This window comes from Lepidochelys kempii, chromosome 2 (genome assembly GCF_965140265.1).
Source record: "Lepidochelys kempii isolate rLepKem1 chromosome 2, rLepKem1.hap2, whole genome shotgun sequence".
Lineage (NCBI taxonomy): Eukaryota > Metazoa > Chordata > Testudines > Cheloniidae > Lepidochelys > Lepidochelys kempii.
Genome location: NC_133257.1, coordinates 71,808,244 through 71,832,426, shown reverse-complemented (window position 1 = coordinate 71,832,426; position 24,183 = coordinate 71,808,244). Strand labels below are relative to the sequence as shown.

General features: G+C 43.4%; 1 protein-coding gene across 5 annotated transcripts in view; it reads right to left on the bottom strand.

Moving 5' to 3' along the window:
• PXDNL (peroxidasin like) overlaps positions 1–24,183 on the bottom strand; it is a 295,520-nt gene that overhangs the window by 216,179 nt on the left and 55,158 nt on the right. Inside the window, exon 1 of one of the 5 annotated variants that reach the window (XM_073331211.1) lies at positions 1,562–1,605. The exons of the other annotated variants lie outside the window; for them this stretch is intronic. Coding sequence (XP_073187312.1) covers positions 1,562–1,572 — 11 coding nt within the window. The 5' untranslated portion in view covers positions 1,573–1,605. Of the gene's footprint in view, positions 1–1,561; positions 1,606–24,183 lie in introns of those variants that run through there. 5 annotated transcript variants of the gene reach the window in all.

Genomic DNA, 24,183 nt, shown 5'->3' with positions numbered 1-24,183 from the left:
AAAATAAGCTGTGCTGAATGGAATGGATATTCCTCTTTTTGTGTCTTTTTGTAACTTAAGGTTTTGCCTAGATGGATTCTCTATGTTTTGAATCTGATTACCCTGTAAGGTATTTACCATCTGATTTTACAGAGGTGGTTCTTTTACTTTTTCTTCAATTAAAATTCTTCTTTTAAGAACCTGATTGCTTTTCATTGTTCTTAAGATCCAAGGGTTTGAGTCTGTGTTCACCTATGCAAATTGGTGAGGATTTTTAATCACGCCTTCCCCAGGAAAGGGGGTGTACGGTTTGGGGAGAATTTTGGGGGGAAAGATGTTTCTAAGTGGGCTTTTTCCCTGTTATACATTTGTTAGACGCTTGGTGGTAGCAGCAATAAAGTCCAAGGGCAAAAGGTAAAATAGTTTGTACCTTGGGAAAGTTTTAACTTAAGCTGGTAAAAATAAGCTTAGGGGGGGTTTCATGCAGGTCCCCACATCTGTACCCTAGAGTTCAGAGTGGGGAAGGAACCTTGACACACCTGCAAAAAGAGAATTGCAGGCAGAAATCACCACAGCTCTGAGTCCACTATTAGGTAGTTAGCGTGACAGTTATGGCAATTTCTTGCAGTATCCTGGATAAGCCTTACTGAATTATATTTAATAAGTTCAGGAGCTCATTGTATCAAAAATGCAAATGTTGATATATTATTGTGGGAGTGTATGAAGAACTCTAGGGAGGAGACCCGAACCTGACTAATGTAAACTCTGAGAAGGGTTATAAGCTTCAAAGAACTATTTGAAACAATGAATTTTTTTAGTTAAGTGGGTTTACTAGGAAATAGCTGGGGGGGACAGAATGCAAATTCCCCACCTCTGGACCCAATTGTTTGAAGCTGTGCCTCGAGGAGCCACCTGTTGTCTGACTGACCACCTATTCATGGTCTCTCAGAGGATCAGAGATCCAAAGTATAGAAAGGAGAAAAAACACAGGTTCATGGGTGTGCTTGTTCTGAGCCAAGGTGGTTATGAACTGTGACCACAGGGGATAAAAAAAAAAAACCAACAGAGTGGGGTTTGACGGACTCTTCACCTGCCAGAGCCCTTGCTGGAGTTGGGTAATCCCTGGTAAGCTTATTAGCACACGTTTGGGTCTTTTTATTTAACTATTTTTTCTCTCTAATGCTTTTACTTTAAGAATAAATGTGCTTGCTTAGGAAGAACTGTGTGGTAATTTATAACGGTGAGAAATTATGCTGCTTGTAGCCTAAGAAGAAGGAAAGCAAAGGAGACCTATTTATCTTGCTGAGTCTGTCCTGCTGAGAAATTCAGCATAGGCCACGAATTGTGCAGAAATACCCTGGCCAGAAGGGAGAGAGATGCATCTCTACCCAAGAGAAATGATGACTGAGGAAACCAGAAACCCATGAGTGGGTGCCCTGGGTGGACCACAGAGGGAGAACACAGATGCAGTTGCCTTGAACTCTGACAGTTGGAACAACTACAAAGTTGTGGGAAACACCCCCCCCCCCCCCCGCCACCACACAGCATCAGGTACTCCCAACAGTACAAAGTTCTTTCTTACCTCACTCCCATTTAAATCTGCAGTAAGACCCCTCCTGGGCTCCCCCAAGCTTTTCCAGCAGCAGTCTTTAGTTGGTGCTTTTAGGTTCTGCTTTTCCATGTCTTGCCTCCCTTTTGCCTTGCACCTTGTGCAGTCATTCACACCTGCACCAAGTGGGAGTGAAAGCATACCAAATCATAATGGTGTTTTACACCCACTGTGCACAGATTAGTAAAAGACTAATCTAGGCTCAAGGCAACTGAGAGTCTGATCCACAAGGGGGATGGTCCCAGAGCATGGGCTCCAGCCGAGCCTGAACATTTACACTGCAGTTTTTAGCCCCACAGCCTGAGCCAGCTGACACGGATAAGCCATGGGTGTTTATGCACTGTAAACATGCCCTTTGTCTTCGTGTTTCCTCTATCCCCATAAATCCCTCTATGCTCACCTCTCTCCTACATCCTTACTCAGAACCCTCTCATTCTCCCCTTGTGTCAAAACACTCAATGGCCTCCTTTCCTCAAACTTTCCAGCCTCTGCCTCCAAGCCCATCACTCCCTCACTTCATACACCTGCCACCCCAGGTCTCTCCCACATTTTCCTTTGCCCCCAAAATCCTCACACTTGGCTCACCAAATCCCTTCACTCCTTCTCAGCCTTTCCTCAGTCCCCACCCAACCCCACTGCCATAGTCTCTCCTCTCTATCCCCAAATCCTAACTCTCCCCAAAGACCAGGTCAATAAGACTGGCTGATCCATAGCACAACTAAAATCTAGCCTTTTACACTTTCCAGTTTTTTCCCAGGCTCCTCTTTCTCTAAGTGCCCTGAGTCTCTTATAGTAAACCCCTCCCCCTCCTCTATCCTTTTTCCAAAGTACCAGTGTCTCTTTCCACTCCCTTAACTCTTCCATCCCTCACTTCTTCCCTCTACTCCCTCCAAAGTCCCTTGCATTCCCTGATTTGCATGGTCTGCTCCCCAAGGTTCCTTCCTTTCCCTCATCATTCATCTCCAAGAGACTCTCCCTTCCCCTTCAAGTTCCCCATCCCTTTACCAAGAATATCCCATCCACAAGGATATTACCTCCTCAAGTTTCCTGTGTACCTCTCTCCTGCTCCCTAAAGGTCCTGTCCCTTCAGTGGAAAGGTGGGGCAGGGACAGAAGAGCAGCTGCTGGTGGGCCAAACATGCCAGCCTATTACTAGGACCCCTTTCACATCTTTCCCGGTCCTCAGTCACTGTGAGTTGGTAGGGGAGTAGGAAAGGGCAAGCAGGGAGCTGAGACAAGCATCCTAATTACAGTCTTCTGACTGATCAAAAGGAGGACAGAGAGATCCCTACTATGATCACAGCTGCTTCCTGCTGCTGAATCTATCAGCTCACAGCTGATGGGTGACAGACAAGGGGGTTGAAAGCTGGGGGACTGTCTGCTGAGTGCAGCATAAATCAGCCTTCTGGCAAAAAAAAAACGAGAGAGGTGGCAAACACACCATTTTTCTCCCTAAGATTATAGCTGGAGGAGGTCGGGGGGGGGGAGGGGAGAGGATCTCACTATTATTATTCTCATGAAGAAGCAGCACAATGACTTATTTGTGCCAGCATTCAAACTTGTAGATTTAAACAGAACTTACTGGGAGATCAGAGTCAGGCTCTTTACTCAGGAATACTTTTTACACATTCATGGAAATGCTGGCATAGAAGCAAAACATATCTGTGTCTTAGTGGTTGTAATTGCCAGTAACAGCTGCTATAAGCTTCCCAGCCACTGAATCCATCTTTTGACTGCTAGTCACATGCAACTGGATCCTATTCAGGTTTCCCTTTCAGCTTGTCTGTCAACATGACAGCCATGCCAAGTGGTTAGAGCCTCACTCAGTCATCCTCAAGGAGTGTCAGGTTAGATCATCATGCAGGGTTATTCTCTATACATACTGTTGACTTTGGAAACAGGTCCTGCTACCAGTTCCAGTTCCTTTTTCACACACTTGTTCACCGTCATAACTGAAAGGTTTTGTTGGGATTCCCCTCCCCTCCCATATCTCCATCCAAACAATCTACACCTCAGAAAGAATTTCAAACATCCTATTTTTGAATGTTGTTCATAACTAGCAACATGCTACAGTAATACAATCTCTCCCCCTAAAACTCTCACTGCTTTTCACCATTACTGTGGATCCTCCATTGAGAACGTGCACACTCATGAATCTAGAGGCACTTATTTAGATTTTTAAAATATGCCACTCCAACACCCAAAGCACACGTACAATCCATTTTTAAAAATACTTACAAATGTCCAGTGGATTCAATAAACCACGTCATCTTACCCCACACACCAACTCCTACCCTTTCAAACCACCAGGTCCATCCTCACTCCCCATCAGAAAAAGCCTAGGAAACAGGACTTGCAACATTCTCAAACTTAAGAGATTCAGGTTCCTTCAGACCACTATGGGATTAAATTTCACAATCCTTCATATTATTCTATAGCTGGTAGGAAACTTGTCAAAAACAGGAAGAACATCTCAATTTACAACTTTTAATGAGGAAAGTGTCACATTTTTAAAGCAGCTCAACATTGCACTAATGATGTTCTAAATTCTCTGTATATCTCAGGACTTTTCAGCATAATATCTGAGGACCAAAGTTCAATGCTGAATCAGCAGATTCTGATAATCAGCGAAAGCAGCGGGACTGCCTGAAGATATGAATAAAGGTCTCAGAATCTGTTCCATAGAAGTTAACAAGGAGCCCAATTCTGCAATTTTTGTGGGGAGACTCCTTGTCCAGTGTATAGGCCCTGTACCTTCAAAAAGATGAAAAGTACAGACTTTAAAACTGTTAAAGATGTCAACAAAAGATACATATCTACTAAAGTTAAACTTTTATGGTCTTAACTGGGTTTCCTTGGCTTTTTCATGCACTCAGCTGCCATTTAGAATTGGGCAAAAATGTCCTGTTAAAAATGGAGCATAAAGAAAAAGTAGTATTGATATCAACATTATACGTGTAAATGTCAATATAACTTTGACTACGAGTATGGGATGGAATTTTGCATTAAGGGTTTGTAACAGGGTGTCAGGGTTCCCTCCCCGCTCTGAACTCTAGGGTACAGATGTTGGGACCTGCATGAAAGACCCTCTATGCTTATCTCCACCAGCTTAGGGTAAAACTTCCCCAAGGCACAAACTTTTTGCCCTTGGAGGGTGCGCTGCCACCACCAAGTGATTTAACAAAGAATCAGGGAAAGGACTACTTGGAGTTCCTATTCCTCCAAAATATCCCCCGAAGACCTTACACCCCCTTTCCTGGGGAGACTTAAGAATAATATCCTAACCAATTGGTTACAAAGTGATCACAGACCCAAACCCCTGGGTCTTAGGACAATAGAGAAATTAGTCAGGCTCTTAAAAGAAAGAAAAAAGGTAAAAAGTAAAATTAGAAGGGAAGCTAATCTCACAGGGCAATCAGATTTAAAACACAGAGGATTTCCCTCTGGGCAAAAACTTTAAAGTTACAAAAAGAAAACCAGGAATACACCTTTCTCTCAGCACAGAGAAAAATTACAAGCCAAAACAAAAGTAAATTAACACATTTCCTTGCTAGTACTTACTAATTCTAATGGAGCTGGATTGCTTGCTTTCTTCATCTCTCTCCGGCAAGCACACAGAACAGACAGACAAAAACCTCCTCCCTCCCCCAGGCCAGATTTGAAAATATCTTGTCCCCTTATTGGTCCTTTTGGTCAGGTGCCAGCTAGGTTACCCGAGCTTCTTAACCCTTTACAGGTGAAAGGATATTGTGCCTCTGACCAGGAGGCATTTTATAGTACTTTATACAGGAAGGTTGTTACCCTTTCCTTTATATTTATGACATAGGGGCACTCATCAGAAGAGCACCCTTTCATACCAGGATGCAGGGGTTCTTCTGCTTTAGCATACCATTATTGTCTGCCTCTCTGGTTCTGCAATGACCTACAGCTTCCATGGCCCAGCCCTCTGGCCAAGTCACCTTTCAAATTATTCCTTCCATGGTAACAAAAGTCCAACAACCCAAACAAATGGTTCTCCTGCCGCGTCTTGGGCTACTCTTCCTGGGCTCAGTTCTCAGCCCCTTCTGGGCTACCTTGAAGTCCTTCCCTGATCTTTCATATAGAGTGCTGATTACCAGGCTGCTTTTCCTGGAGTCTCTCTTGCTGTTTACCATTCATTGGAGTTCACTGCTCTTCACCCCTACTCCAGGCCCCCGCAGAGTTCCTCCTTTTCTCTTTTAGCTAAGCTTTGGCTCTGAGCGATTTCTCCCTGAATGCCCCTTTTTCCTAGCAGGTTCCCACTGCCCGCCATCCCAGGGGACTCTGGCAGCCTCTGCTAGAGACTTCCCTGCTTCCAACAGACCCTACTTCAGGGTCTCTTATAGGAGCCTAACCTCTATCCTGTAAAGTATCAGAGGGGTAGCCATGTTAGTCTGGATCTGTAAAAGCGGCAGAGTGTTCTGTGGCACCTTATAGACTAACAGACTTATTGGAGCAAGGGGTATTCACCCACGAAAGCTTATGCTCCAATATGTTTGTTAGTCTATAAGGTGCCACAGGACTCTTTGCTGCTCTATCCTGTAGTTCATCTTATGGAGTTCTCTCAACCCATTTTGTGAGGTCTACATTTTAATTAGGCTATCACTTGACTCTATTAGCCCTGCACCCTCAGGCTTGGAAGCAGCTAATTATGGTACAGGTGGGTTGGCCCCATGTCCCTTTAAAGGGATGCAGAACCAATTAAAGTCAATGTGACTCTTTCCACTTATTTCAATGGGCTTTGGATCAGGCTCTAAAATACACTGGCTCTAGTCCTGTCAAATCCATGCAGGCAGAATGCTGATACCCCAGCAATGTCTTGTGCTTAAATCTATACTTCTGAGGAAGAAGCAAAAACAATGCACTTTGTTAATTGTGCAGTACTGTTCTTGATGGCTGGAAGGGGAGATGTATTGCTTCCTGAGGCTTGTAATAATCAGTTTATGGTCTGAAATATAATTAAGCATAACTGTAGTAGCATAACTATAAATGTTATTGGTGATAAAATTATTAATCCCCTTTTCTATGTTAGGTATTATGTCTCTGATCCACAAATGAAGCATATGTTTTGATACACTGCTCCACATCATTGTCATTTTGGAAACATTAGTGTGTTAAAAACTCCTTAACGGAACATACCAAAGAGCTTTGCATTACACTTCAATTTGTTAATGCATGCACTTCATTTTGTTAATGATAAATGGATAAAGTCTTGCCAATTAGGACATATTCCCACAAAAACAGGGTAATGATTTGGATTTAACAATTGATTTTGTTTAGTTTGAAGAGAGGAGTGGGGCTTTCAATTATTATTTTTATGTCCCATTAACACTTATCAAAAATGCACCCCATGTCCAATTCCAAGTTCATACCAGTCCTGGCAAGATCATCATCATATGCCATCTGCCTCCAGTCACATTTTCAATTTCACTGTTCTCCATCTTATAGCATGATGCAAAATGATCAGGATGTCCTCTCTTCCCCCCATCAAACGGATTCAAAACATCTATGTTTTAAAATCTCAGTAAAATTTACTATTGCTTCTTGTCACAGTGCTTGCAGAAATCAGTCTGCTTCATTTTATCAGCTTCTCAACAGCCACACTTTGCAATTAATTACAGTAAACAAACAAAAAACAGGAGTACTTGTGGCACCTTGGAGACTAAAATTTATTAGAGCATTATTGTTATATACTATATGATAAATGATTAGATGCTCTAATAAATTTGTTAGTCTCCAAGGTGCCACAAGTACTCCTGTTCTTTTTGCAAATACAGACTAACACAGCTGCTATTCTGAAACCAGTAAATAAAATATCAAGGAATGGCAAAACCTCCACCATCTATGGTACAGTTCTGAACTTAAAGGGGAATTTTCCAGAGTATTTCTGAAGGAGGAAACATTTAGGGCCAAATTAAACTTGACTCTAATATTGCAGCTGTAATTTTGGGCAATTACAGATAATTATTTCCACATGCTGCAAACTCTGCACTTGTATGCCATGCATGAACAAATAAAGAGCTCAGAGACATGTAACTACCTAGTTTGGCTACAGATGTTCTTTGTATATGAACAGGGTGAAGTTTTGGTGGCTACCTAACAGACTCCTCAAATGTTCTGAGTAGAAAATCTGGATCTATTGTGTTTTGAGAGAAAGCATGGTGACATTTGGAGTTCTAGAATTTTCTGATCATGACAATCTTGTGAGTAGGAAGCTGTCTATCTGGGATGAAGCATCAAGAACATTAGGTGGTGGGAGACTATTTTTAACTTCAGCTCTCCATATCCTGCAGTAGTAATATTAGATAAATGAAGGTATGAAAAAGTGAAGTAAATATTTCACAATTTGCTTCCATCCGAGAACTATGCAGACCAGAAATCTGATATCAGCACCTCATACCACTCCAAGTTCTCCAAGCAACCTGGCAAAGTGAAGAGATGGTGCTGATTTTTGCGTTTAGTGCATCACCCCACTCCAGAGACTTTGCAGAGGAAACTACCCTACTTCTTCTCTGGCCTTTTCCTTGACTTGCTCCCAAAAAGGGAACGGCCCTTGTTCAGCCATGCAGCAAAGGAATAGGAAGGTTTTTTGCCCAACCCTACTCCCTTCTGTGTGGCCAAGCACGGGCCTTTAGAGATTGTAAAAAATATAATGCTGCAAATAAGATTGGTGGCATTCACTATTTAGGGCTGTTTTCCACAGCTAAAATGATCATCAAAACAAGTCTTCTCCTCATCAGTTCCATGACAAAGCTCACTTTTTCCCCACCTCCAGAGACTTAATGCAGAAAATCCTGAGAATTATATTCTGAGGTCCACAAGCCAGCACACTCCCATTGAAGTCAATGGACATATGGCTTGGTAAGAGCTCAGTAAAGACCTCAGGATCTGTTCTTTGATCTTTCAGATCATTCAAGTGTGTGGAGAATTATTTTTATGACTTAACATACATTTCCATTGCCATTTTCTCTTCTGCCCTACATATCCCTATCGGATTATGCTGCAAATGAAAGTTGTAGACAAAGAAAAGACTAGCTCAAGACTCATCACAGAAGAGTTTTGCAAACAAATGTATTTTCAAGCACATATACAATTTTAAGACCGGTGGTTTTACACCTTCCATTGCAGCATTTGGTACATGCCAGTTTCAGAAATAGGGTGCCTGACTAATGGCAACTACTGTGATCCCATATGCTACTCCTTTGTTCTCTTATGTTTATACTGAACACTGTACACAAGAGAAAAATACAAGTTACCTTTTAAACAAGATATAAATTTCAATGAATATGTGAGATTTTGATGTGATGATAATTACTGCACACGTCATCTGTCAAAGCTAATGACTGCATACACAGCTTAACTGAACCACATCTTTACACTAAGAAATTTACCCTTTGTTACAAGTGCCATGTGCAGTTGACAATGTGAACGCTCAATTAGTTAAATGAATAGAAAATTAAACCAATAAACCAATTCTCTATTAGTATAGTTACTCATCAGATTAAGTTTACAAATAAATACAATGATATATTTGTTAGTCAACAATTATGCACAATTTGTACACTGGATAGACTACAAAAATGCTCTTGTATTTAAACTATGAAAAATTTGAATTGCATCTTTTAAAATAAAATTAAAGATTGTACTACAAAATCTTATTACCAAATAATTGTAGATTCTGCTGTAGGAAATATGTTCTTCAATTATTAGCCAGCAAAGTTATCAGACTCATTCAGCCAGTCAAATAGGCTTCCTGCATACAATCCTTATCATCAAATGATAAAGCTGTGTCCTGCATAGATATTAATTGAAGTACAACAACTTGAAAGTCCCATATCAGTCTGCAGATAATCTTTCAATGTCAGTAACAAACTACTTCATGTGGGACAACTGCCTTCAAGATACTGAATCCCCATCTGGTGAGATCTTAATGAGCAATGGAAGGGTAATGAAGCAAGTTTCTTTTGGAAAATGCCACTTGACAACTACATCATTGGGCCCCTTGACAGCTGTATGATGTTGCCTTATATTAATACCTTTTTGAAGATCTCATGACAATGTGTGTGGAAGATAAATGGTTCTTCTCTCTTCTGCTGATTAGCTTGTGGATACTCCCATATTTAATCCATTAGTGCTTCTTAAATTCATGATACAGGATCTGCATTCAGTCAGTCATGTTTATTGGACAGTGGTCTAATCAAACTTTTTTAGCTCTTGTATTCCAAAACGAAGGTTTTGAATACTGCAGCTGTGTTACTGAATCCCAGAAGCAAAACTGACCTAACAATCATGTCAAGGCAAATTTTTTTCTGAGGCAAGGGGGAGGAAACAACACTCTGGGTCACCATTCAACGGTTTATGCATCTCTGGTACACATGCTGCACAGGATCTCAGTCGAGTTCTCCAAGGCTCTTTTCTCCACTAGGTCCTATACAGCAGCTATTCAGTACTTCAGGGAAGAATGTCAGATACCAATGTCTGAAATGCACACAACACCCAGTTATATGGTTCCTTAATATCAATTGCATATCATTCCATTCCCAAGCTCTTGAAGTGTCAGAACAAAATCAGCTCCTGCATGAGGAATACTTTGAAGCCACAATGAGGAAAGAGCAGTGTCTTCTAATCACTATCACAGTCAAAGAACTAGCCAACACTTTTCCATCACCCTTCATGCAGGCTGTCTGCCCCACAATCATTAAAAGAGTATATGGCTCAAGAGACCTCATGTTCTCCTCCTTAATAAAACAAAACACCTTCTGCTGTCAGCTGGCCAGAAGACTTTGCCTCATCTTATCCAAAAAAGCAGACCCAGCCACAGTGATCAGTCCTTTCTTGATCTCCAGGCTTGATCGCTACAAGACACTTGACTTGGGAATAAGTTCAAATAAAACCCACAAACTGATAGAAAATATAGCAGCTCGCTGGCTGATAAACAAACATCTCTACAGTAATCCAGTCAGTGCAGTGTATGTTGAATTTCAAATCAAGATCAACTTCCAGGTCTTAATCTTCAAAGATATCAAAAGGGTAGGACCAAGGTATCCCCAAGACTGTCTCTCCTTCAGAGACTCAGACCTTCTGAGGCAGCTACCATCCTCAGAGATGACACACTTAGTATACATGGTAAAACTATTGCAAGCTGGAGTGGTTATGGAATCTGAATTCCCGTTCACAAAAGCAGAGGTTTTGCATTCACCCCCAATTAAGTCTCTGAAAACAGTGAAAGAAGCCTTAGAATCAGCTGCTTAGGGAGCCCTTTGAAGGCTTTCCAAAGGTAGTTTCTGAGTGAAGATATTAAGGCTTCTAGATACGATTTAGAGAGAAGTAGTACTCAGTGATCCACCCACTGCCTGAGCTAAGGGCTTATCGGATTCCTTGCCTCATGAATGTCTTGATGCTACTCTGACTCTGAAGTTGTCTTGGAGAGAACCCCCTATTCCACGGGCCAGCTTCTGTCCCCCTGTAGGCAAAGCAAATGGCTGATTTTGCCTGTCATAGCTGAAGACTTCAGAATTTTGTTCAGAGTATATTTTTATTTTGACTTGAGGACTTTGTGGATTTCCTGTCATTATGGATTAGCATTTGCAGGTACACACTAAGCGTTCACACATGGTAGCAGTTCTGCTTCAGGGATCCTGCTTTATAACTTTTATTCTGTGCACAGACGTGGTGCCCTGAGGACTTACAGATATCCACGTCCCTAAAGATGTTTGGAAATTTGTGCACTGATTTTCTACATGAGCTCTTCTGTTGGTTTTACAACTTAAAGGCAGTTCTCTAATTTTCCAGGATCCAAAATATGTCATTCACAATAAAATGTAATGTTCGCAGCAAATAAACTTTACCGCTATTTCAAAGTGATGCCACAACAAAGAAGTCAATTGTTAAATGATAATGTCAGAAAACCTGCTCTGCAATTATATTAAATAAAATTTCATTCCACCTTCAAACACATTTATCATATTTAAAAATATGTCTCCTTATAATGAACAGTTATGGGCTTTCAAGATATTAATTCCTATAGTATTTGTACTAGAATATAGAATCACTGCCAAAGTAGTGATGGATTGCAACACGTACTTGAAGGAAAGGAGTTCAATCATTCTCCTGCTATATCTTTCATATTGTTTTTCTTCTTTCAACTTTACATTGGTCAACAACTGGAAAGCTAACTTATCTGAACTGATATGAAAGTTAATCAAATTGAATGTTTGCGGGAAAAAATCAAAACATACTTCTCAATATTCATTGATAGAGAAACAGCCGCATATTTTTCATGAGTCCTTGATCTCTGTACTCCTTGCTGTCAGTTGTGCACCATTGTTAATCAGTTTCATTTGAGGACATGGATGGTGCTGACAGCCATAGCTATACAGATAAGGGATGGTATGAAATATTGCCAAGCACATTCAAACAGACTAATTCAGTGAATTCACATACCTACATTCATATACCCTTCAGTTTCTCCTAAGAGATTGATCCCTTCACTTAGGAGATCTGGAAGTCTATGCTGTGTAATGAAGCACACTCTCTATCTTGGATACTTATTCAGCCCCATTACCATAGTATCTGAGCACCTCACAATCTTTTAAATGTATTGGTCCTCACACCACCACCCCAAGAGCTAGGGAAGCTCTATTTTACGGATGAGGGCACTGAAGAACACAGACACAAAGTGACTTGCCAAAGGCCACTTGGGAAGTCTGTGGTTGAGCACGTAATTGAACCAGGTCTCTCGATTTCATCCTGGACCATCCTTCCTGTCTTCCTCACTCCAAGCTTCAAGCTTCATCCGTTAAATAATGCCAGATTGCTTGGTGCTCAGACACCACCATATAAAAACCTAGATAGAGCAGACATCTTTCTAACTGTACCAGACTTTACCCAGATTAGGTATGTGAATCAAATTGCCAATATCTGTCAAAACTGGATTTCTCAGCTTTATTGATTTGCCGAAAAATAGCGTTGTAGCAAATTTATCAGCAAATACATGCCAAAAATAGAAATCCTAATTGAAATTATTGCTGAAGTGACATGCTCAGAACTTTTTCCCAGAGTGACTGCACAGGCATACAAATACTAAAACTTCTCAATTCTGCTTTATAAACACTACATTACTATCAGAACAATCTGATGAGGTTTTGCAAAATACACACTAACATCCCCAGTTTAGACACAGAGAGCACAAGTGAATTACCCAAGGTCACAGGAGGTCTGTGGCAGGGCTGGGAGAACCCATATCTTCCAACTCCCACGCCTATGCCTTAATACACAAGAGCATTCTTCTTCTTCTTTACAGTACTAGGAGGGGACAGTCTAACAAGAGACTGTGGAATGCACCAGCTACATGAGAATATACCCTGAAGAGGAACCCCTTTCTACAGAGTGATTTTGAATCAGAATATGGCCCATTTTAATTTCTTGCAATTTTGTATTTCTGCACAACAAAATAAACTTTTTACATAATGGTTATTTAAGGACAGAGTCTAATCTCAGAAGTTTATATCCATCAATTCAATAGTGCATGTTGAAATACTGAAGCATAAAGGTATACGATCAACATACAGCACACTCAGGAAACTGACATGTGACCCTGCAAATGGAAGACTTTGGAGCTGAATATACAGTTATTCACAAGCAGTTCATGCACAAGTACAAACTTGACTTGTCTGTCCTACACTGAGTTATAACCATCATTTAAATTCTTATACACTACTTACAGCAGAGCACATGAGAATTAGAAAGATTCCACTCGACCTGTATAAACCTGGCACCATGGCTCCAAAACTGCCTGTGCAAGGATCTCTGCCAGTTATTTTATCTGTCTTTATATATTTCCATCTCCCATTTCTCAAATAACTTGTTTTAAAAATTACAGGGAGGGGGAAAGAGACAAAAAGTAAATATCTACCAGAAACACACAGGAATGATAACCAACCTTTTAGAGCAAGTAGCAGACTTAAAATTAAATTAAATAAAAGGATCTTTTTCCCCCTCACAGAAGAGGAGAAGAAACACCTACACCAATACAGAGTTCAAAAAGAGAGAGGCATTCATATTGTACTAGTGGGCAACAGTCAGCCAATAGGGCGTCTCTTTATCCCATGGGACAGTGTATGCCAAGTACTGTCCATTGTTTCTGACTGTACACATACCAGAAACTTCTCAGATCAGGAAGCAATCATGGCTGTTGGCTCCACGAGAATGTAAGCTCTTTGGGGTATTGACTATGCCTTCCTTTTGTTTATACTGTGCCACCCACACCAGGGACTCAATCCTGTTAGATACACTATGATGAAAATAGATATATAGAATAGCCAGAGTTCTACTTTCCCTCATGGCACTCTGATGGCTCAACTATGGAAGCAGCAAATCCTTCTCCTTACACAGAAAATGTGACTGATGAAGAGGACAGTGCTGGAGAGAAATTGGATGTGAAGGGTTATGTTTCACAGCATACAAACAGAAAAGTTAGTTAAATACTCTTGCTGGGAGGCTGAAACATAACAGTGAGTTTCTTGGTATTCAGAACAACACCACACAAGAACACCAACGCAGAGACACACAAAACAGGCTCCTCCCTAAAACAGAGAGGCACAACTCACCCAACCTTATTCTATGCTAGCTGTCTGTAGACAGACTCTGCTAGGCCCAGACCACACATCACACACTTCCTGAAAGACCCCCCTAGCCTGAATCAGGGCCAGGGAAAAAAAACCCTGAGTATTTAAGGCGATAGCTTACAATTTTAATACAGCCTTTCATGCACCACGTGGGGTGTAGTGATTCTGGGATTCATTAAACAACAAACTAGTGCATGAGAAAGGAATACAACTTTTAATATGACAAACTGAAGAGCTTTGTGGTGAACTGCTGTACATAGCTACACTGTTCTCTCAACCACAGCTTCCAGAGCACATCTCTAAATTCCTATATTCATAATACTGTCCCTTATTGGGAGCGCCTGTAAATTATAATCTTCCACAAACATTTCTACATAGGAGTTACTGGCTAACTGCAAGAGCTGCTGACTGAAGTCAAAGCCAAATGTGTGAAAAGGAAATATATCATCGTTACTGCATATACAGGTCCAATCTGACTGGGAATACTCATGACCAATATCACGTGTTTATGTTCAGACCGAATCATTCTAAAGTCGTATGTGAAAAAAAAAAAGAATACACATCTATGCCCTGTTAATGAGAACATACACAGTCAAAATAGAGGGGAAAGTACTCTTCCAGAGTTTGTACTTGCTCAAAAAACCAAAACAGAGCAAATTATTTCTGATTTACATGGAATTCCATATCTACATTAGGCCACAAACGGGAAAAGGAAATGTGGGGGGAAAAAAAGAATTCTGATTCTAGGTGTTGCCGGCACCCAGTGCCGAGAGGCTGAACAGCAGCTTGAGTTGGTTCGGTACCCGGTGTGCTGCACCCAATAATCACAACGGGGTGGAGAAGCAGAAAAGTTTATTTGAAGCTTCAAAAAGGTACAGGGAGATTTGAATCTCAAATCCTGTACAACAGAGCAGGAAGTTACACAGGCTTTTATACATCCTTTTTTCCAGCATACTTATCCAATAGCAAGCTGCTCCAAGTATCCATATAGCCAGCCAATCCAGTTCCCAGCTAGTTCCCTGATTCTCTGTATCATTTGTTAAACTATACATAAAGCTGCTTTATTCAGCATTGTTCTTCCATATCTCCCCTGTTTGGCCTTGCTTAGTTTCAGGCAGTCTGACTCTGCAGCATACTGTTGCAGATTCTCAGCATAACTGTTGTGTGTGCCTCCAGGCGAGGGGGCCAAGGACACTTGGGCCTAGCACGCAGAGCTGCTGCGAGTGCCTCCAGGCAGGAGGGGGGGGGGGGCCAAGGACACCGGGGCCTAGTGCGAGGGGGCTTCATCGACATTTGTGGTCTTCCATCCCCTCGAGTTACCTAGTGGCCATGCCCCAGTGTTCCCAACAACTCCCCCCTTTGAGAACACTCAACAGCCTTGGCTCTGAGTTTTCTCACTTGGGCTTGCTACATTGGAGATATTAACTGGACGGCAAGTTACATTTCCAAACCCCTTTTTTGTGGTAAGATTATTTGTGTTTCCCTAAAAGGGGAGGAACCATTACACCCACACCATTGGCCTCCCCTGTTGGTCTTTATCCAATACCCATCAGCCCACTGTGTAATAACACAGGAGCTCTTTCCCACAGGATGCCCGTAGGGATCAGATTGGTTTCGGGTAAAACATAACACTCCCTCAGTGAGTACTGCAACTGAATACTCCTGGTCCTGATAGGTGGCTTGCTGTAAAGAGGTCTTGTTCCAGAACGGTGAGTCCGTTCTTTCCTGCTCTTTGGTGGTGGCTAATTCTGCTAGGGTCAAGGGCAGCATGTCAAGGGGCATTTCCGTTTTGGGGGATAGTGGAGTTGGAGCACACACCCAGCAATCCGTCTGGTTTGTTAAAGTAGCAACATGGTGCGCAAGCAAAACAAAGGAGTTATGCTCCCGATATGCACAATTTGGAAATACCAATACAAAGAATAACAATGTTACCCAATTAATTATTACCAGAGTCTTCCCAAACCAGGGTCTCCAGTACCTGGGTGGGCCCATTTTAGCATTAAGGTGTCCGCTATTTGTGTCTTTTAAACAGTAGCTTTAGCCCGAGATCGTCACTAGATGAGGAGTCAGCAGGTTGGACAGTCCACTGTTCTGCTGACGAGGGGGCAGGTACTGCCTTCAGACGAGAGTGATGGATCCAGTTCTTGTGTCCCTCGATCTTTGCCGCTGTATGGGAAATCAGCAGGACGGTATAGGGTCCTTTCCACTTTTTCCTGGAGAGGCTCGTCTTTCCAGGTGCGAACAAGCACAGAGTCACCGGGCTGTAAGGAGTGAACGGGAGAGTCCAAGGGGAGAGGCTGGGAATCCTTGGTATACCTGTGAAGAGACAAGAGAACAGCAGACAGGGAACACATATACTGAGACAAAAAGCCATTACCCAACTCCCATTGCCCTGACAGAACCGGGGTGCCATTCATGGGCCATGCCCTTCCAAACATAATTTCAAAGGGACTGAGCCCTAATCTACCCTTTGGGAGAACACGGATACGGAGTAGGACGAGGGGCAAAGCATCAGGCCATCGCAGTGAGGCTTCTTGGCACACTTTTGGGAGATGCCATTTAAGGGTCTGATTGGTACGCTCCACTACACCACTGGCTTGCGGTCTCCAGGGCGTATGGAGTTTCCAGGGGATCTGTAAGGCATGTGAGATGCTTTGAATGATTTTTGACGTGAAGTGTGTCCCGTTGTCAGATTCCATCCACAGGGGGAGTCCAAAGCGAGGAATGAGCTCCTTAACAAACTTGAGGGCCACTGTCCTGGCAGTGCAGTTACGGCATGGGAAGGCTTCTGGCCATCCGCTGAACCGATCCACTATAACAAGGAGATATTTGAACCCTTGAGTCCGGGGAAACTCAGTAAAGTCTATTTGCCACACTTGTCCGGGGCCCGGAGTGGGTTCTAGGGCAGCTGGTGGCACAGGATGTCCCGGTTGGGGGTTATTCTTTTGGCAGACTAAGCAGTCCGCTTGTACCTGGGCAGCCAGGGGTCGGAGTCCGGAAGTGATAAAGTATTTTCCCATTAGCTGGATAAGTGCTTCCCTGCCAGCATGAGTGGTTTGATGTAGTTTTTGCAGCACTGGCCGGATTAGGCCCTTTGGTAAGAGGACCTTCCCTTCCGGGGAATGGAGCCATCCCTCCTTTTCCCAGAGACCGAGTTTGTCAGTTAGCTGTCTCTCCTCCCCAGAGTACTGAGGGGTTGGAAGCTCCCCTACTGATGGGATAAGGGCATGTATATGGGCGTTCTCAGCCTGAGGGGATGGCAGGGTGGCAGCATGCTTAGCCTCTCTATCTGCCCGGGCGTTACCTCTGGCCACATCTTGATCCTCCCTTTGATGGGCTTTACAGTGTACCACTGCCACTTCCGAGGGGAGTTGTACGGCTTCTAGGAGCCGGAGGATTTGGGGCCCGTACTTGACTGGGGAGCCTTGGGCTGTCAGCATTCCCCTTTGCTTCCATAGGCCAGCATGAGCATGCAGCACACCAAAAGCATACTTTGAATCAGTAAAAATGTTGACCCGCTTTCCTTTTGACAGTTCAAGTGCACAGGTCAGGGCTATTAGTTCGGCAAGCTGGGCAGAGGTCCCAGCAGGCAAACCTTCAGCTTCCACAGTGTCATGGAGGGTCACAACAGCATAACCCGCCCTCCTTTGCCCATCTATTACAGTACTGCTACCATCAGTGTACCACTCATAATCTGCATTTGGGAGAGGTACATCCTTTAAATCCGGACGGCTGGAGTACTGGACATCTATGATCTCTGAACAGTCATGTTTCTGTTCCTCTGTTTCTGGCAAGAGAGTGCCTGGGTTAAGGGAGGGGCAAGGCTGTAAGGTGACTTCAGAGTTCTCTAACAGCTTAGCCTGGTACCGAGCAATCCGAGCCTGGGTGAGCCAAAGCCCTCCCTTTGCATCCAATAAGGCTCGGACCATATGGGGAGTATAGATTTGCATAACCCCTCCCAATGTTAGCTTCTCGGCTTCCTCAAGCAATAGGGCAGTAGCTGCGACTGCCCGTAAACATGCCGGCCAACCCTTTGCAACCTGATCCAATTGCTTAGAAAAATAAGCCACAGGACACTTCCATGCTCCTAACAGCTGTGTAAGCACTCCTAGGGCCACCCCCCTTCGTTCATGTACATACAACTGAAACGGCTTAGAGAGATCTGGCAGGCCCAGAGCCGGGGCTTCCATCAATTTTCTTTTCAGGATTTTAAATGCCCTGTCAGCCTCTGGGGTCCAATAGAAGGGGTCATGATCTGCTCCTTTTACACAGTCGTACAGGGGTTTAGCCCACAGTCCAAACTCTGGGATCCATATCCTGCAAAAGCCTGCCATACCCAGAAATGCCCTGAGCCGCTTACGGTTACTTGGGGTAGGAACTTGACAGATAGCTTCCTTTCTTTCGCTTGAAAGCTGACGCTCCCCTTGCCTTAGCTGTAACCTGATCCCTCTCCACCTCAGACAACAGGGTTCTCAGGAGGATATTACAGTCGTCTCAATCGGCTTGTGACTACTGAGGCACCCCTTAAAGACTGAAATAAACCTGCTTGCGTTCGTTGAGAATTCCCCAGCCTGTGTTTTAAAAGCTGCTAAGTCTATTGGATTGAATGGCACATGGGTGTAAACTTGCATAGTGGTAGCCTGACGTCCATCTGCCCCTGGGCAAGCCACAACAGTCTCGGTAAGCAAAGGATAGAGTCCCACCGAGGGGGCAATCTCTGTAACCCGAGGCATCCTACCCTTATAAGGTCGGGGTGTGGGGGCCGAAGGGGACACCGGCTCTGCCATTACAGTGGGGGTGGGGGTCTGGGGACTAACATTAGCTACTACCGAACCAGTCGGAGTCAGATTACAGTGCTGTAAAATATCTGGTCAAGTACATAAAGTCAGAACCAAATGCGCATACATATGTTCATTCCATTTCCTTGTTCTCTGACAGAACAGGAGTAACTGAAGGATCGTGTTGTAATTAATTGACCCTCCTGGTGGCCACCACTCCTGGTCCTCTAGTTGATATTGAGGCCAGTCAACTGTACAGAATCGTTTTAATTGGCTCTTAGTCATCGGATCCGCACCAAATACCTTCCAGTTTGCTAGAATGCACTCTAGGGGCGTACACCGTGCCCTAACCTCTGAGCTCTGTCCCTGTCCCATACCTACAGGGTAACTCTGGGCGTCCCCAGGTTCCAACAGAGCATATAATCCGGATTTTAAAAGGATCCTACCTTATCCAAGGGACCGGTTCTTCACCGTGGCCTTCAGCTGCTCCTCCCCCATGTCTAAGGGACCGGTTCTTCACCGCCGTCCACAACAGCTTCTCCACTATATGAGTGCGTTGCACCGTTGTGCCCTCTGGGGTCGATCAAATCGCGTCTCCTCCGAGGCCCCCGATGAACTCACCGGTGCGCGCTGGGCGTCGGTTCTCGCCGCAATCCTCGACCTCCAGGAGGGGTCCGGGCAAGGCTAAATTGCAGCCTCGAGCCCACCCAGGGATGCCAAAAGCTGTTGCCGACACCCAGTGCCAAGAGGCTGAACAACAGCTTGAGTTGGTTCGTTACCCGGTGTGCTGCACCCAATAATCACAACGGGGTGGAGAAGCAGAAAAGTTTATTTGAAGCTTCAAAAAGGTACAGGGAGATTTGAATCTCAAATCCTGTACAACAGAGCAGGAAGTTACACAGGCTTTTATACATCCTTTTTTCCAGCATACTTATCCAATAGCAAGCTGCTCCAAGTATCCATATAGCCAGCCAATCCAGTTCCCAGCTAGTTCCCTGATTCTCTGTATCATTTGTTAAGCTATACATAAAGCTGCTTTATTCAGCATTGTTCTTCCATATCTCCCCTGTTTGGCCTTGCTTAGTTTTAGGCAGTCTGACTCTGCAGCATACTGTTGCAGATTCTCAGCATAACTGCTGTGTGTGCCTCCAGGCGGGGGGGGGGGGGGGCAAGGACACTTGGGCCTAGCACGCAGAGCTGCTGCGAGTGCCTCCAGGCAGGAGGGGGGGGGGGGGGCAAGGACACCGGGGCCTAGTGCGAGGGGGCTTCATCGACATTTGTGGTCTTCCATCCTCTCGAGTTACCTAGTGGCCATGCCCCAGTGTTCCCAACATAGGCTTTACTAAAAGTGAATGGAGCTAGAAAACCAATCACTCTCGTTGACCTCAGCAATTCTCTCTCAGGCTCCTTCTATTTATGTCACTCTTAACCTTTTACCAGAAGGTCCATCCTTAAACATAATTCTTACATAAACCATGGTGCCATCTATTGACTGGCAGTCTCCAATACTCCATCACAGCAATGTAGTTTGACAGTTCACGTAATACTACTAACATTCAGTGAGAAGCATTAGAAATTCCCCTCTTACGTTTACATCACTGTAGCTGATCAGGCCATGGGCAGTCAAGCCTAGTAGTGGAAGAAGAGTTTTACCTACTGGTTAGAGCTGGGTCCAGAGTGGGCAGAATGCAGGAAACAAGTCAGTACTGGACAGACAGAAGCCAAATACCAGAGCCAGGGGTGTGGGATGTAAACCAAAGTGTAGTCAATACCAAAGAAGCAGAAACCGAACACCAGAACCAGAGGGTCAGCTAGAATCATAAGCCAGAATCATAGCCAGAGATCAAGGCCATAAGTCTGAAGCCAGAGGGAAGTAGGGGCTGGAGCAAAGACTGGGAGCAGGCTGCAGTAGAGCTAAAATAAGACAGGGACTGGAACAAGGTCAAATTGCTGCAAGCATGGTACACACTGAGCTGCTCTTGCTATGGGGATCATGCTTATAACCAGGGCTTCTAAACCAGCAGCCAATCAGGGGCTGGGGCCACTGTCAGTTTCAAGGCAGTGCAGCCAGGCTCATTGGTTGCCCAGCAGAAAAGTTAGTCACGGAGCAGGTCAGCAGCTGTTTCAAGCTGGTCTGGTCTCTGACAATCACTCCTTTAACAAAAGGATGCCCTTGTTCTTAACAGAATATATAACAGAATACCATTTAAGTGAGTACACATAGTAAATACAAACACAGCATTTTCCACTAACATGGATCTTCAAATAGCTGTGCACAAGGAGTAAGCATCACTGAGGGCCATGGCAGGGTTCAGCTCTCCATTAAGGAAACAGGAATAGATTTAATAGGTCTGTTTTAGAGTAAATGGAATATTGCCTATTGTCTGGTAAGAAATCTAGGTTCATTGCTGGCAAAAGGATGAAAAGTTGCCCTTAGGTCTAGACAAATCCTCAGAGATGATACCTTATCCAGGAGCTAAGTCACAGAAGGGGATCAAAGGGCAAGACAGTTTGCTTTGAACTGATTGTACTGAGTGAGTTGTGACTGTTGGTAGGATTAGTTATATCCTGTATAGTTCCAATTGTGCAATACTCTAGTCCTCCTCCTGTACCAGGAAAGGAAATTTTTATTTATTTATTTTTAAAAAACACATGCACCATTGTTCCCCCCCGCATCATTGGAAAGGGCACACACATAGGTGTTGTACGTGGGCTGGTAAATTTTCATTACTCTCTCAAGGCTTTCTTTATGTCTCTTACATAACTGCATGGTCCAGTCCATTGGGATTTAAAGTTTGCTTGCAGACTAGCACAGTTACATGTGATCTTCTATCTGATAGAGAACTGCAGTTCTCCGTCTTCTCTCTCCAGATAAATGGATCAAGCCGTTACAGGATTTTCATGTGGTGGCATTCTCAATGTTTGCAGAGTTAGCAGCACATACTTTGTGGGACATCTCAGAAGAACACTTCATAGTCCATACGATTTATAACGCTAGCGTGCATACTAAATTGTGCCAGGTTTAAATAGGCTATAGTCACAGAGGAGAATTCAGAAGCTAACTTTAAAAGTATGATTTAAATGTTCTGGATGGCAAGAAAAGCAATGGATTTCATGATATATAGCTGGTAACAGGGTTTCTTGACAAAGACAGATCAACATCATATATATATTATATGCTACATCCTCAGACATCTAGTCTCTTGAAAACTCTGAGGATTTTTCCTCCACAGTTTCTCTAAGCAAGTTGCTAAAGCATTAGCCTATTCTCCAGTTATCCCCCATTAATATTACAGCCTCCCCATCTCCAGACTCCAACACTCCCATCTCTCCCTATTGCAATCCATCTGCTGTGACCAATATTATTTTCTCTTCCTTTTATTCTGACCAGTTCACTCACTTCTCAGTTATTTATACTGGTGTGACACAAAGACCACTTGGCAAAAGATTCCCTGTTCTTGGCAAAAAAATCACCTCAGAACTGAAAAACTCACTATATCAAACATCTTACAGGATATTTATCCATAAATAGTAACACAAAGTATCTACAGAAAGCTCATAACTTGTCATGATTCATAAACATTGTGAGATGTATGTATGGATAATACTTAAGGAACAACGTATTTATATTGGAAGTATGCTTAATGGACTATACATAACAATTAGTCACCAAAGAATAATGTGTTTGCTGATGGCCGGTTCATGCAAGAGAATCTATTACCCCTCCCTGTTTAGTCGACGATGCCATGCAAGGCTCAGTTATTTAGCCTTAAGCAAAACTAAATGGAAAACCATCACAGGCAACTCCAAACAACTAAAACCACGTCGAAGTAAAAAATAAACTTCACAACAAGACAGCAGTTCACCCAATCTGAATAGAAACAAAACACAGTCTTCAGTATAACACAGAGAAGGGAGAATACTCTGGATCTATTCACTGAGGAAACCCCTTGTGAAGCAGCGGTATTGTCACGAATGTTTGGATCCAAGTTCTTGGGAAATCAGCTAGCTCTGCAACAGACAGGACGCTGAGGGTGGGAGAAAAACCTACCTGATTAGCTAAAAAAAGTTAACTGTTAACAAGGTTTGCATTTTGTGATTTTGTTTTGTAACCGTTTACATTACTTTCTCTCATATCTACTTAAATATTTACCCTTTCTTAAATAAACCTACTTTTGTTATATTATAAGTGCTCACAAGTGCAGTTTAGTTTATGGTAAAATTGGTAAACTGCAGTACAGTGCACATTCAGGTGCAGAGGATTAGCCAGTGTCGGGGACTGGGTATCCCAAGGCAATGCTTCAAAGCAATTTGGGGTGCATCTATTGTTAACCTGCAAGGTGAAGACAGGGCTGGCATAACCCAGCAGAGAGTGCTTGAGTGGCTGAAAGGATGGTGATGTTAGAGAGCTGATCGCCAGGCAGGCACAGGTCGGACTCCCTCATGCTAGAGGCAGAAGTAACAAAGTGACTCAAAAGAGAACTGACAATTGGCTTCTCCGCGCTGTGTATATATGATGTTCGAGTTTCCTCTTCTCACATGCAATCCATAACTCAGTTCCTCCCAGTGTCTTAATCTTAACACCTTTTGCCCTCTGGTCTGTTCACTCTACTCCGCTCAAGCATTATTCATAACTGCCCTGTCTTCTTCCTTCACTCACTCCTCCTTCCGTCATGCTCACAGAGGTCTGGTGGAACAGTGAGGGGAAGAAAGAAGTGTCCTGACTACCAACAGGATCAGATGACCCAAAGCGCACCTCAAAATACCTGAACATCTAGCAGCAACACACCAGAGGCCCAGAAACCAATGGTACTTTAAATTAACACCTTTCCTATTGGGGGAGCCTCAAGCAGCATACCACAACAATGATCATCATTATGGACTGGTTCAGACCTATTAAAAGAGAGCTATTGTCCATTTCTGTGGACAGCTGGCTCAGTTTAATTGTGCTTTGGTAGACCACATTCAGGATTTTCATTATCCCCACTTTTACCAAGATGACAACCTCTGGTTCACATTCATAGAATATCAGGGTTGGAAGGGACCTCAGGAGATCATCTAGTCCAACCCCCTGCTCAAAGAAGGACCAATCCCCAACTAAATCATCCCAGCCAGGGCTTTGTCAAGCCTGACCTTAAAAACCTCTAAGGACAGAGATTCCACCACCTCCCTAG